Consider the following 14,093-nt stretch of genomic DNA (forward strand, 5'->3'; position numbering starts at 1 on the left):
CTTCTGTAAAGCTGCTTGAAAACAATATGGATTATGAAAAGTGCTATACAAATAAAGTTAAAATTAACATTTTACAGTCAAATGCTTACTGTGTATATTTAACTGTTTATTTGTTAACATTAGTTAACATGAACTAACAATGAACAATACTTCTATTGTGTTTATTAATCTTAGTTCATGTTAATTGTAACATACTAATACATTTTTAAAATCAAAAGTTGTGTTTGTTAACATTAGTTAATGCAATATGAACTAGCATGACCAAACAATGAACAGTTTTATTTGTATTAACTAACATTAACAAAGAAAAATAAATACTGTAAAAAAGATATTGTTAATTGTTTGTTCATGATGCATAATGCATTAACTAATGTTAATGAATGGAACCTTATTGTAAAGTGTTAATGTTTATTTTAATAAAAGGGGATAAAAACACCAGAGCAACATTAAAATGATAAATTCTTGTATGCATTCACTGATATCCACTGAATGAACCTCAAAAACACATTTAAATAGTAGTCAGCAGAAACAGTTAATAATTAACATAATCTTCTCCAAACAAGAATAAGATCCTCACCACTGTCAGAGTATGAACAGGAAGTAAACACTTGATGCTGTAGCCGAACCAAGCATGTTGTGTTTGTGCAGACTATAAGCAGGATTTGTTACTGCCAGGTGTTGTTTATGAGGAGACAGATTATAAGAAAATAACAGCCAAATGCCATGGAGTGAATAGACCAGAGAGTACTTATATATCATGAAATCAGTTGTTTTCATAATATAATTCAAATGTATTGTTTTTGTTAAAGAAAGACAATTTAGTATGCCACTTTATAATTGGTACATAATACAGAAATTAAGAAACGATTAAGGAATGACTCTGCAATGTAAGACAGGATGGTTGAAAGTGAATGTTTTAAGTTAATTAATGAATGAACATACTGTGCTGTCTATTTTAAAAATTAAAAATAACAATAAAAAATAACAAAACAGACAGAACAAACTGACAAACTTATTAGAACCGTGACAAATAGTTTTATTGACCTATAGATCTTAAGAATGTCTCACACATTTCATACAAATAATCTGGTTCATAAGAAATAGTACATCACTTGTTGAGATGGCCTTATTGCACATCTCAAAACATGACTCGAATGCTTGTTCTTAAGCCTTGTTCTCCTCTTTCAAAAATCTGATCCGTGTCAGTCACTTCAGGCAGCAATACGTTCCCATGCTGATGACAACAACACACTCTCACGGCAAAATCGTCAGGATGCGTACAACTTTTCTAAATTTGGCTAATTTGTATGATATCTTAGGACTGCACTCATATGAATTTGTACGACTTTCACTACAGCCAATGACGACGCTGGACATAATTTACATCTAATATGCGACAATTACTTGCTCCTGTCACACACAACAGCTTCCTATCACGTTTACACACTCTACTGATCGGTTACGTTTAGATAAGGGGTTTGGGTAAGGGCATAATATTAATAAGCATGTCCTTAACGCCTCGTGCGTGGAAATCGCGCTTACCTCCACATTAGACATCTGCAGTGGCGATTTCTCAGGGCCATCAAAGTCTTCTCTGCTGGCATAACATGCCTAATAAATAAATATTTTTATATATTCATATTCTCATTAACCTTTTTGCCAATGTATTTTCAATCGCTTTCCACTCCTATTTAATCTACAAATGAATAGCAAAAAACAAAAAAAATGATCCAATCAGAATTTATTCCTCGATGCTTACAAGCAAAGTGTGACAACTGTTTCACAAATCGGATGCCCGAAACCATGCCGAATCAGTGCGTGAGTTTGAGCTCCACCCTGTCAGGCCTTCAGAATTTCCACAGAATCCTTCAACACTGCAGTGAATGGGCATCTAAAGTCAGATTGTCAGATTCATCAGCCAATCAGATTGATTTATTTGTTCTTGTGGGTGTGGTCTTTAGAATATGTCCCAGTCGAGGCCTTCTAGCTGGCCTTGAGTAACGCAATCACGCTTTAAGTGATGTACGTAATTTGAAAGCGAAGAGCGCGAGAGCTTGCTGACCAGTCGGCTGTCACATCACCACTGAAAAAGATATCCTTATGGATTTAAAAACCTAAGATGTTCTGCATGTTTTTGAAATGTCAATTGGTATCATTAGTTGACTGCCACGTAATATATGATGGGTATATGGCATCTTATTCATTGTGAAACTGTGTTTTCTTAATGACATGAATCGCACTGAAGACCTAGACTTAAAATGCACGGGCCGCGGCTGGACATCCGGGCATTTGCACGTTATGAAATCGTACAAATTTATATGAACGAAATCGTACAAAATCACACGATAAAATATGTATTAATATGTATGAATTTTCATGAGATCAGGTTGGATGACAATCAAACTCAAGCTGAGTTGTCTACAAAGGTGCGTTTCAGAGACAGAAACTATAGTACAGTGTATTCAGTTCCAGGGGTCTGAACGATGCTGTAGGTTGTAATTTTGTAATTTAATCTGATCCTGGATTTGATTAATCAGAATTTGAGAGAGCAGGATTCCAACCAGCTGAAAGAGAGGTGAACAAAAGCTGTCAGGTCAAGCAAATTGTGAATATGTAGATGCTTAAAGTAGCCTTAATGAGACTGGAGAGAATCTATTGTCACTTTGAATGAAATAAGTTGAATTGGTCTTGTTAGTGTTAATTGAAATAGAATTATAAGCATTATCCCTTCTCTGATTCTGACCTGTGGGATGGCCAGGCCCAGTGCAATGCCTCCCAACAGAAACAGGTTACTGTGAATCCAGTTGACCACTTTATCAATGCACCCATTGGTATGGATGAAAGCACTGGCTGCAAGGTATTCCATCTCCTGCATCCCTTGACCACACATGGTATTTATAATAGCCTGAAAAAAGAGCATAATGGAATGAATGCATAAACGAATAGACAGACAGACAGACAGACAGACAGACAGATAGATAGATAGATAGATAGATAGATAGATAGATAGATAGTAAACCTGTTTCTCACCTCTTTGGAAAGCAGACAGCAGGAGAAGGGAACAGAGCAACGCTCCCTACTGGGGTTCTCTTTAGAACAATTGAAGTACATGTTCTGAGACCAGTCTATGTAAGAGATCCCCCCACAACAGTTGAACTGATCACATTATAAGACAAAAACATAATGATTATCAACTATTACAAACTAGTTCTATGCAATATATAACTATGTAAAAACTAAAATAACATAAAACAGATATAATCTAACATATATATATATATATATATATATATATATATATATATATATATATATATATATATATATATATATATATATATATATATATATAAAGTATCTAAAATTCTGACCTGTGTTTGTCCAAAGTCAATTAGGTTCTGCAGGTCTTGGTCATCTCTGTAATGTTTGATTGCACTGTTAACCATTTCTGTTACCTTGCCACGTGCCTGTAACGGGTGGATGATCAATAAATTTAAATGAATATACACCCATAAGCCAAAACATTATGACCACCTGCCTAATATGCTGTTAGTCCTCCACGAATTTGGAGGCCAGGGCAACAACTTGAACTCTTCATCATGTTCCTCAAATCATTCCCGAACAATGTGTGCAGTGTGGCAGGGTGCATTATCCTGCTGAAGGAGGCCACTGCCATCAGGGAATACCATTGCCATGAAGGGGTGTACCTGGTCTGTAACAATGTTGAGGTAGGTGAAACCTCAAATTGGCATCCACATGAATATTGCCCAGAGCATCGCACTCCCTCCACCAGCTTGTCGTCTTCCCACGGTGCATCCTGGTGCCATCACTTTCCCAGGTAAATGGTGCACACATATATGGCCGTCCATGTGATGTAAAGAAAACGGGAGTCATCGGACCAGGCGACCTTCTTCCACTGCTCCAAGGCCCAGTTCTGATGCTCGCGTGTCCATTGTAGGTGCTTTCGACGGTGGACAGGGGTCATCATGGGCACTCTGTCTGGTCTGCGGCTACGCAGCCTCATTCGCAGCAGGGTGCATCACTGTGTTGTGACACATTCCTCCCGTAACCATCATTAAAATTTTATGTAACTTGTGCCACAGTAGACCTTCAGTAGGTTAGGACCAGACAGGATAGCCTTCGTTGCCCTCGCACATCGATAAGCCATGGGCGCCCAACACCCTGCCGTGAGACTATGTGTTGTCCCGCCTCGGACCACTGTCGGCAGGTACTCACCACTGCTGACCGGGAGCACCCCACAAGCCTTGCTGTTTCAGAGATGCTCTGACCCAGTCGTCTGGCCATAACAGCTTGGACCTTGACAAAGTCACTCAGGACTTAACTCCTGCCAATTTCTCTTGCATTCAACACATTGACTACGAGACTGATTGTTCGATTACCATCTAATCTACCCAGACCTTGACATGTGGCCTTGTTAGGAGATGATCAACATTATTCATCATACTTCACCTGTGAGTGGTCATTATGTTTTGGCTCATCAATGTAATGTGTCATATTTATTATAATAGGTCTGTTAAGAACAAATATAAATGTACTTTTTGTAATTTTAATGTAATTTTTTAGTTATTCTGCATTTGGCTGTGAATTGAAATTCCACTGAAAAGTGGCAGGCAGTAGAGGGCGCCCTTTTAAACTAGAAATCCAGTATGGAACATACTGTGCATACCAAACCCCCCCAAAAAACAGAAACCACGTGCACCCGATCTCTAAAATTCATTTACATTTATATACAGTACATATGTAAAATGTGTAAGAATAAAAAATAAAAAAAATTCGTAATTATAGTCCCACATAAATTTAAACTGGTCACTTGATGTTAAATATGTATTTAAATTAATAGGTGTCATTAATGTTCCTTTTATTAGGCTACTATGAAAATTGTCAATAAATTATTATTATTCTAACAAATAAACTAATTCATAATACACAATAAACTGTTTAGGCATTGTAGCTAATATGAGTGTAGTTATGTTCACGTTAACACGTTATCTTGTATTACCATATTGTGTATATTGAAATTGTTTTCCTACTTAGAAATGTAAATTTAAATAATTTGATATCACAAGAAAAAGGCTATACGCTGGTGGCCAAAAGTTTGGAATAATGTTCAGATTTTGCTCTTATGGAAAGAAATGGGTACTTTAATTCACCAAAGTGGCATTCAACTGATCACAATGTATAGTCAGGACATTAATAACATGGAAATTACTATTACAATTTTTTTTTTAAATTCAGAACTTCTGAAACTACTTCAAAGAGTTCTCATCAAAAATCCTCCACGTGCAGCAATGACAGCTTTGCAGATCCTTGGCATTCTAGCTGTCAGTTTGTCCAGATTCTCAGGTGACATTTCACCTCACGCTTCCTGTAGCACTTGCCATAGATGTGGCTGTCTTGTCTGGCACTTCACATACACCTTACAGTCTAACTGATCCCACAAAAGCTCAATAGGGTTAAGATCCATAACACTCTTTTCCAATTATCTGTTGTCCAATGTCTGTGTTTCTTTGCCCACTCTAAACTTTTCTTTTTGTTTTTCTGTTTCAAAAGTGTTTTTTTCTTTGCAATTCTTCCCATAAGGCCTGTACCCCTGAGTCTTCTCTTTACTGTTGTACATGAAACTGGTGTTGAGCGGGTAGAGTTCAATGAAGCTGTCAGCTGAGGACATGTGAGGCGTCTATTTCTCAAACTAGAGACTCTGATGTACTTATCCTCTTGTTTAGTTGTACATCTGGCCTTCCACATCTCTTTCTGTCCTTGTTAGAGCCAGTTGTCCTTTGTCTTTGAAGACTGTAGTGTACACCTTTGTATGAAATCTTCAGTTTTTTGGCAATTTCAAGCATTGCATAGCCTTCATTCCTCAAAACAATGATTGACTGATGAATTTCTAGAGTAAGCTGTTTCTTTTTTACCATTTTTGACCTAATATTGACCTTAAGACATGCCAGTCAATTACATACTGTGGCAACTCAAAAACAAACACAAAGACAATGTTAAGCTTCATTTAATGAACCAACTAGCTTTCAACTGTGTTTGATATAATGGCAAGTGATTTTCTAGTACCAAATTAGCAATTTAGCATGATTACTCAAGGATAAGGTATTGGAGTGATGGCTGCTGGAAATGGGGCCTGTGTAGATTTGATAAAAATGACTTTTTTCAAATAGTGATGGTGCTGTTTTTTTACATCAGTAATGTCCTGACTATACTTTGTGATCAGCTGAATGCCATTTTGGCAAATTAAAGTACCAATTTCCTTCCGAAACAACAAAATCTGTACATTATTCAAAACGTTTGGCCACCAGTGTATATATTGCAAATTATGGTTACTCCAGGGATGCTTGTGCATCAGATGCTGGGAATGCCTTACTGAAACTGAAAATATTATTCATTATATTATATATTATTATTATTATTAAAATATATATAATATTATATATATACACACACACACAGACACACAAGTCACTCAGCAGTGCTTTGCATTAGTAGACTGAAAAAGTTCCGGGTCAAAAGACTACTCATTGTTCTGGCGGCCATACGTATCATCACATATTTCAGGTGGGCATACTGTGTATGACTACACTCCTGCACTTATGCCTGTCTCTACAATGCCTTAACAAAGACAGAGGCATTTAACCACACACTAAAATACTATACTTCAATCTTACTTCAAATGAATTACAGTTAAAATTTACACTTAAAAGAATATTGATTACTTGAGAAAGTAATCCCCAAGTCTTAGCTTTTACATTGAATTGCTTTCCAAATCTGATTCATGATGCTCTTTACCTTGTCTGAGAAGACAAAACCCAGAACACCAGCCGCTAGCTGCAGCAGAAAGAGTACAGTCAAGCAGATGCAGAACTGCAGAGGAATGAACAAACAATGACACCACACACAAAGGAAGTCATCTATTAGGATTTTCTTTGTATTTAAAAACACATGGGAATTTCAGAATGTAAATAAAATGGTAATTCTTTTTTGATGCTATCTGTTTTTTAGTTCCACTAGTGGCCTGTCTGAGCAGAAGCAATTAAATGTACTTTTAAACTTTGTCTCTCTTTAAAAGTTTACCAAGTCTGTTATTGCATCCTGATCCTACACTGATACTGGCAAGATTGTGATATAGCATTCACAAAGGAACAGCTTTCTGATGTAACTTGCTGGCCTAGTTACTGACCGTCTGCAGTAAACAGATGTTTTCCCTGAGGGAACCCACACAGCCACAGAACGTTATGAGGAACATCAGAATCCCCACTATCATCAGTAACAGAGCAGGATCCACAGTCAAACAGGCAAGGGCTGTCTCTGTATAGCAACATAGAGACATACAGATTGTGGCAGTGTTTATCTGAAGAGGAATGAATACTGAGTGATGACTAGGAATGAAACTGAAAGCAATAATTTTAGCATTGGTTTTGTGATACATTCACCATCAATTAATGTTAAAGGGATAGTTCACCCAAAAATTTAAAATCTGTCATCATTTACTCACCCTCATGCCATCTCAGATGTGTATGACTTTCTTCTGCTGAACACATACTAAGATTTTTAGAATAATACCTCTGCTCTGTTGGTCCATACAATGCAAGTGAATGGAGGCCAGAAATGTGAATATCCAAAAAGCACATAAATGCAGCATAAAAGTAATCCATAAGACTCCAGTAGTTAAAGTCATGTCTTCAGAAGTGATATGATCGGTGTGGGTGAGAAACAGATCAATATTTAAGACATTTTTTACTATAAATTATCCTCCTGCCCAGTATGTGGTGATATGCATGAAAAATGTGAATTGCCAAAAACAAAAGAAGAAGAATGTGTAAGTGAAAGTGGACATTTATAAAAAAGATGACTTAAATATTGATCTGTTTCTCATCCGCACCTATCATATCGGTTCTGAAGATATGGATTAAACTACTGGTGTCTTATGGATTACATTTATGTTGCTTTTTGGACCTTCAGAGTTCTGGTCACCATTCACTTTCATTGTATGGACCTACAGAGCTGTAATATTTTTCTAAAAATCTTGGTTTGTGCTCAGCAGAAGAAAGAAAGTCATACACATCTGGGATGGCATGAGGGTGAGTAAATGATAAGAGAATTTTCATTTTTGGGTGAACTATTTCTTTAAGTGTATCTCTAAGATAAGCCACTAAAGACAAGCTACATAAATGTTTGTATTTACTTTTTTATATATATTGGATGAGGCTAGTTTATAAGACAGCATTTATAAGGTCCTTGTCTTTTCTGTTCATCAGAGAACAATAGCCTATTTGCTGCATACATGTTAACTAGTATGAATGTTAACCCATAACCCCTAATATCTTTGAAGAGTGTTACACAAAGCAGATATCTCAGACTTTAAACAATGCTCTGCAGTTCAACTGTAAAACAGGCAATGGTGTTCCATGTAAACACACTTACCATGTTTTACTATCCTGGAATAAATGCCAATAGATATCAGGACCAGAGCAATTATCTATAAAATAAAAAAGAAAGGTATAGGAGTCTGAATGTTAAAACAGATTTTGCGGAGAGCCACAGGGTGTGATAGCAATTCTACTCATTCCTCTTGAGGGTTTGACAAGCTTAAAATCCTCATTTTTCACTTTTCCTAAAACACACAAAAGGATTTAAATGTGTCAAAGTTTCTAAGACTCTTGTTGTCAAGTGTAAGTTTGCTGCTTGGTCAGTGGATTGTTACTGTGGCACTTACAAACTGCGTTGTGAAATAACACCTGTACAAGGCCAGAAATAGCAGAGTGGAAAACTTCGAGCAGTTTTTTCTCTGCATGTATACAATGAAGTGAAACTTCAGGGTGCATTATCTCTCCATTTCTCCCACAACAAAACGTCCCAGCTTGGCTGACACAATGTAGCCCCCTCTTGCTGACACAGCTATCAGGTTACTATGAAACTCCACATCCCTTTTTCCTATGAGGAGGCACTGTCCATATTTTTAGATTGAAATCACTTCAAAGGCCGAAAAGAGGCTTCACTTTAAAAAAGGAGCAATTTTTTTTTTGTTTTTTTTTTGTAAGTGACATTTCCCTCTCTTGTAATATTATACATTTATTTTTTTTGTCTGCATACTTGCCTGACTGCTGTGGTTGATGTGATTTGGCCAACTACTTTAAAACTGATCATCCAGTTCCCTGTTAAAGGAATATTCTGTGTTCAATAATATTGATATTGATAATATTGTAATATTGATTACCACAAACATTTATTTTGACTTGCCCCTCCTTTTCTTTTTTCTTTTCTTTTTTTTTTTTTTTTTACATTTTACTTATTATTTATATTTTTTTACTTTTCTTCCAATTTGGAATGCCCAATTCCCACTACTTAGTAGGTCCTTGTGGTGGCGCGGTTACTCACCTCAATCCGGGTGGCGGAGGACAAGTCTCAGTTGCCTCCGCTTCTGAGACCGTCAATCCACGCATCTTATCACGTGGCTTGCCGTGCATGACACCGCAGACACTCTATCCGCGATCCACGCATAACTTACCACACGTCCCACTGAGAGCGAGAACCATTTAACTGCGACCACGAGGAGGTTACCCCATGTGACTCTACCCTCCCTAGCAACCGGGCCAATTTGGTTGCTTAGGAGACCTGGCTGGAGTCACTCAGCACACCCTGGATTCGAACTCGCAACTCCAGGGGTGGTAATCAGCATCAATATTTGCTGAGCTACTGCCCCTCCTTTTCTTTAAAAACAACAAAACTCTTGGTTACAGTGAGGAACTTACAATGGATGTGAATGGGGCTGATCCATAAACATTAAAATACTCACTGTTTAAAAAGTGTAGCCACACAATGTACACAATATGCATGTTAACATGATTTTAGTGTGATCAAATTGCTTACTAACCTTTTCTGTGTAAAGTTATAACCAATTTTACAGCTTTGTTGCCTTGACAATGTAATGTCAACAAATGTTAAGATGACTGTAAAAATTATGATTTTAAACAACTTTACAGCTCAAATAATACATGAGTTTTAACAGAAGAATTAATGTAAGTGCTTTTATAAATTTATAAGCTTCACATTTCTGCCTTTCAACCCTCCAAAAATTGGCCCCATTCACTTCAATTGTAAGTGCCTCACTGTCACCTTTTGGTGGTAATCTTTGTGGTAATCAACATTATGCTACAGATGCTGTCGATTGAGCTTAACTCGTATTGAACCCGGAATTTTCCTTAAATATTCCTTTGAACCTTTAAGTTATTGAATATATAATAATGCATTTCATGTACAGTATATTCATTTTGGTTTTAATAAACTCAAGCAGCAATTCAACTATTTAATCAAAATGTATGTTCTTGAGCATTTGTTCTGCTTCTGCTCTCCTACATGCTAGGTAAAAAGAAAGAAAACAATTCCTCCACATCTTAGATATAGTCAAGTAATTTTTATTTGTATAGCACTTTTCACAGCCCATTGCTTCAAAGCAGTTTTACAGAAAATAAAGCTATAACAGAAAATTATGCTGTAATGTCTTAAAGTCCTCATTGAGCAGTTTAAATGAAAATGTGATTGAAAATCATGCATTAAAAATGATTTGGCTTTAGGCCCCCAGTGATCAAGCCAAAACTCCATTAGATATTAGTTAACGTAGAAAAAAACAACAACAACTTTTGTGAGAAACCAGGCTCAGCTGGGTGAGCCAGTTTCCCTCTGGCTATACAGCTTAAATATAATGCCAAAATGTGTTATTTCTGTGTAATACAAATAATATATTATTTGAGTAAACTGAGTAGATGTTGGTGGGCAATGTTTAAAACTAAAGGATAGTGACTGAACGTTATGTTAAGACTAATGATTAAGTGTCTCTGAAGTCACTTCACGAATTGACTGTGGAAGTGCACGTAGATGCAGATGCAGGTTTGCACATGTTTACGCATTTCCTGTATTCAGAGCCAACCTACTGCTGTCTAAATGTTGCAGCTATTACTTTAGAATCTTTCTGTAACCCAGAGCACTACTTCCAGCCATTCGAGATCCAAAAACATAATTATGTCTTTTACGCTTATCAATGCGTCTATATTATGATTACTGTGTGGTGCATTACAGTAATATAGGCCTATGCTTCACTGACCACAATCCTGCAAAACATTTTCAAAGGTTCTTTACAATACTATATTACTAGGTATCACTAAAAACTAACACGAACATAAATGTGCATATCAACAAACTTAAAAAGAGGGTTTGTGCCTATCCCTTCCCTAAAGTACATTGAAACTTACAAAGAACAAACCCAATGTCAACAACACCTGAGTCCTGGAGTCAATTGTAGTATTATACTTGGTTATAATAATAAGTGGTTTGTTCTTAAAGCTTTTAACATGAAATCTCCTTTGGTATTTGCATTTGCGTGTTTGCACCAGCAAGCATGCACAGTGCTCAATACCACAATGAATCTGTGCATTCATTAATGGTACTCCCCCTCATGTTGCTCCAAATCCGGCTGCTTTTGTTTCTTCCGTCAAACACCAAAGGAGATGTTAGGCTGAATGACAGCTTCAGTCACCATTCACTTTCATTGTAAGGGAAGAAAGACGCAATTAAAGTTAATAGTGACTGAGACTAATGCACTGCCTTATATCTGATTTTGTGTTCCACAGAAGAAAGAAAGTCATACAGGTTTGGACCCATATGAGGGTGAATAAATGATGACAATTTTCATTTTTGCATGAACTATCCCCTTTAACACTGTTGACTCCAGTGCTTAGGACAAACATTTAAATATTAAAAGAGTTGACCAAATAATCTTGAATAGCCTTCAGCAAACAACCAAATAATGCCATAAGTAATTACCCAAGACCGTTTAATATATTTTGGGTGTCTGATTCTCTCACTAAAGAGGCATTATTCAATTTGGTCAATTATTCACTAAATGCTACAGGGCAACAAATAAAAGAAGCACGGGGCCCTCTAAGCACTCTATCAGCATATGAATCGATGAGACCCGCTGCTTGGCAACAGCCACAAGTTCAAAAAAAGTTTAGGAAAGTAAACTGGCAGTATCAAGAACTTAATAAAAGAGGGTTTTGTTGATGAGGTCTAATGTAAACTCTTTATTCTAGCAAGATCTAATCGCACAGCAGGCGCAGAGGCACAAATCTCAGTTATTTCTCAGTATATCAAGTCAAGAACAGGTTAGGCTAATGTGAAGTGTGGCATGACATGTCATGCATGCTCTAAAGCAGGTGCATAGATTCTTAAATTCTTCACACTGTGACCTCCCCAATGTTCAAGCCAAATCTATTCCATTGCTCTAAAGTATTCTAAGAATCTACCCTTTGGTGTAGTTATTCACATGGGTGTTGAGACATGCCCATGGGTGATGTTTTCAGGGTTTGTTCATACCTGAACATGGTGAAGGCAGCTCTGTCTACATGACTACACATTAAGGTGTCTTTAAAGTTATTTGAACTTATTTTAAAATGTACCTGCCTTCAGTCTGCAAGTGAACTTAGTACATGAATTTTTCTGTTTGTGTGTTTTTTTTATACAAAGCTTGCTTTGTTTCTGTGCAAAAAAGGGGGTTGTTAAAAAAAAAAAACAAAAAAAAAAAAAACATTAATCATTGAACCAAAGCACATGAGAAAGATAACTTTCTCTATATAATCCAACATTATACAATGTCTCTTTGTTTTTTAAAGATATATATATATATATATATATATATATATATATATATATATATATATATATATATATATATATATATATATATATATATATTTGTAAATATCATAAGTGTTCTTAAGTTATTATTTATTTAGTGAGCATTACTTACCCAGAATATCATGTTGAAGAAGAAAAGTAAATATTTCACCACCGAACTCACGAAGGTGAACTCCTCGTCAGTTTTCGGTGTTTGTTTCGTTCTTGACATGATTAAAGATGTATGATTGCCTTTTAAACCTTTTAACGTTCAAGTCACTGTTGAAACAACTAGATTTTCATCCTGCTCAATAGAATCATTCGTTCTTTCTAAAAACGACTCATCAACTCTCTCGATATTTATCAACACAACCAACAGCGCAAACGTCCATAACAGAGCGGCTGAAACCGCACGAGCGCATCGCAGTGAATCTGTGCTCGCAGGCTTAAAAAGCATTTCCTGATTTAGGGCAGTCAGTGATCTTGAAAAAATACAGAACACTGGTCGCATGTGCTGTAGAAGTTTCCTTCCTTCCTTTTTTACACCAAAGTCACCTGTGAGGGTTCTTGAATCTATATGCAAGGTGCAGCCGTGCTGCAAAATATTCTATATGATAGATAGGCCTATTATATAAGCGTTATACATTCACTCTGAATGCATGAGGGGAAATGTATTCTCTTGTTTAATGTTATGCTGACCCCTCCTGGAAAAAAAAAACAGAAAGGGCCCCAAAACCCTTTTAGATTGTAATTCACCCACTGTATCTGGCAGTTCTGCAAGTGGCTTTGTACAAAATGTATGTCAGCTGTCAAAATGAGACAAAACAAAGATCAAGTGTGATGAATGAACCAAAAGCAAACGAACAACTGACAGACCACTTTTGTTTTTTGACTGATTTGTAAAGTTACAATTGAGATGTATTTTCTCCATAAATAGCACGGTTCTTTTTTATGTATTTCCTCTCAAAATATAAAAATTCTTGGTTGTTTTCAACTTGTTGTTACACAGTTGTTACAGACGAGGGCGCGTTTACATTACATTCGTGTGAAGCCTACAGTCGTGTCAAGTCAAAGTTTATTTATCAAATGCAACAGTACAGCATGTAGCAGTGATTGCAGACATTTAATTTAATTTCTACAAAACATATTATATATATTAAATGTATAAAATAACATAATATAAAAATGTATGTATACACATTTTATGTAAACTGTATATAAAAAGGTTATCTCTCTCTCACACAGTACAAAAAATGTACTATTACATTTTTATTGATTCATCTGTTAAACAATGAAAAGCAAAACATATACAAACAGAATCAATATTTAACCCTCACAATTGCACCCCCCCCCCCCCCAATCTTGAATTGCATAAGGCGAACCCTTGCATCTCTAGA

General features: G+C 36.3%; 1 protein-coding gene across 1 annotated transcript; it reads right to left on the reverse strand.

Moving 5' to 3' along the window:
* Positions 1-1,019: 1,019 nt before the first annotated feature.
* Positions 1,020-13,253, reverse strand: LOC127435233 (tetraspanin-33-like). The gene is made up of 8 exons (XM_051688518.1): positions 12,830-13,253; positions 8,449-8,503; positions 7,205-7,332; positions 6,814-6,888; positions 3,372-3,467; positions 3,031-3,156; positions 2,744-2,905; positions 1,020-2,564 (listed from the first exon to the last, which is right to left on the reverse strand). Exons 1-8 carry the CDS (start codon positions 12,926-12,928, stop codon positions 2,463-2,465), a joined length of 843 nt encoding a protein of 280 aa, XP_051544478.1. The 5' UTR covers positions 12,929-13,253; the 3' UTR covers positions 1,020-2,462.
* Positions 13,254-14,093: the final 840 nt, after the last annotated feature.

Source organism: Myxocyprinus asiaticus, chromosome 45 (assembly GCF_019703515.2).
Source record: "Myxocyprinus asiaticus isolate MX2 ecotype Aquarium Trade chromosome 45, UBuf_Myxa_2, whole genome shotgun sequence".
Classification (NCBI taxonomy): Eukaryota; Metazoa; Chordata; class Actinopteri; order Cypriniformes; family Catostomidae; genus Myxocyprinus; species Myxocyprinus asiaticus.

Excerpts from the sequence above, each read along its gene's own strand:
- LOC127435233 (XM_051688518.1), bottom strand. The coding sequence starts at position 12,928 with ATGTCAAGAACGAAACAAACACCGAAAACTGACGAGGAGTTCACCTTC. Across the intron at positions 3,157-3,371 it reads TTGACTTTGGACAAACACAG|TTCAACTGTTGTGGGGGGAT; the intron begins GTCAGAATTTTA and ends TAATGTGATCAG. Across the intron at positions 2,906-3,030 it reads GCTGTCTGCTTTCCAAAGAG|GCTATTATAAATACCATGTG; the intron begins GTGAGAAACAGG and ends CTCTTTTTTCAG.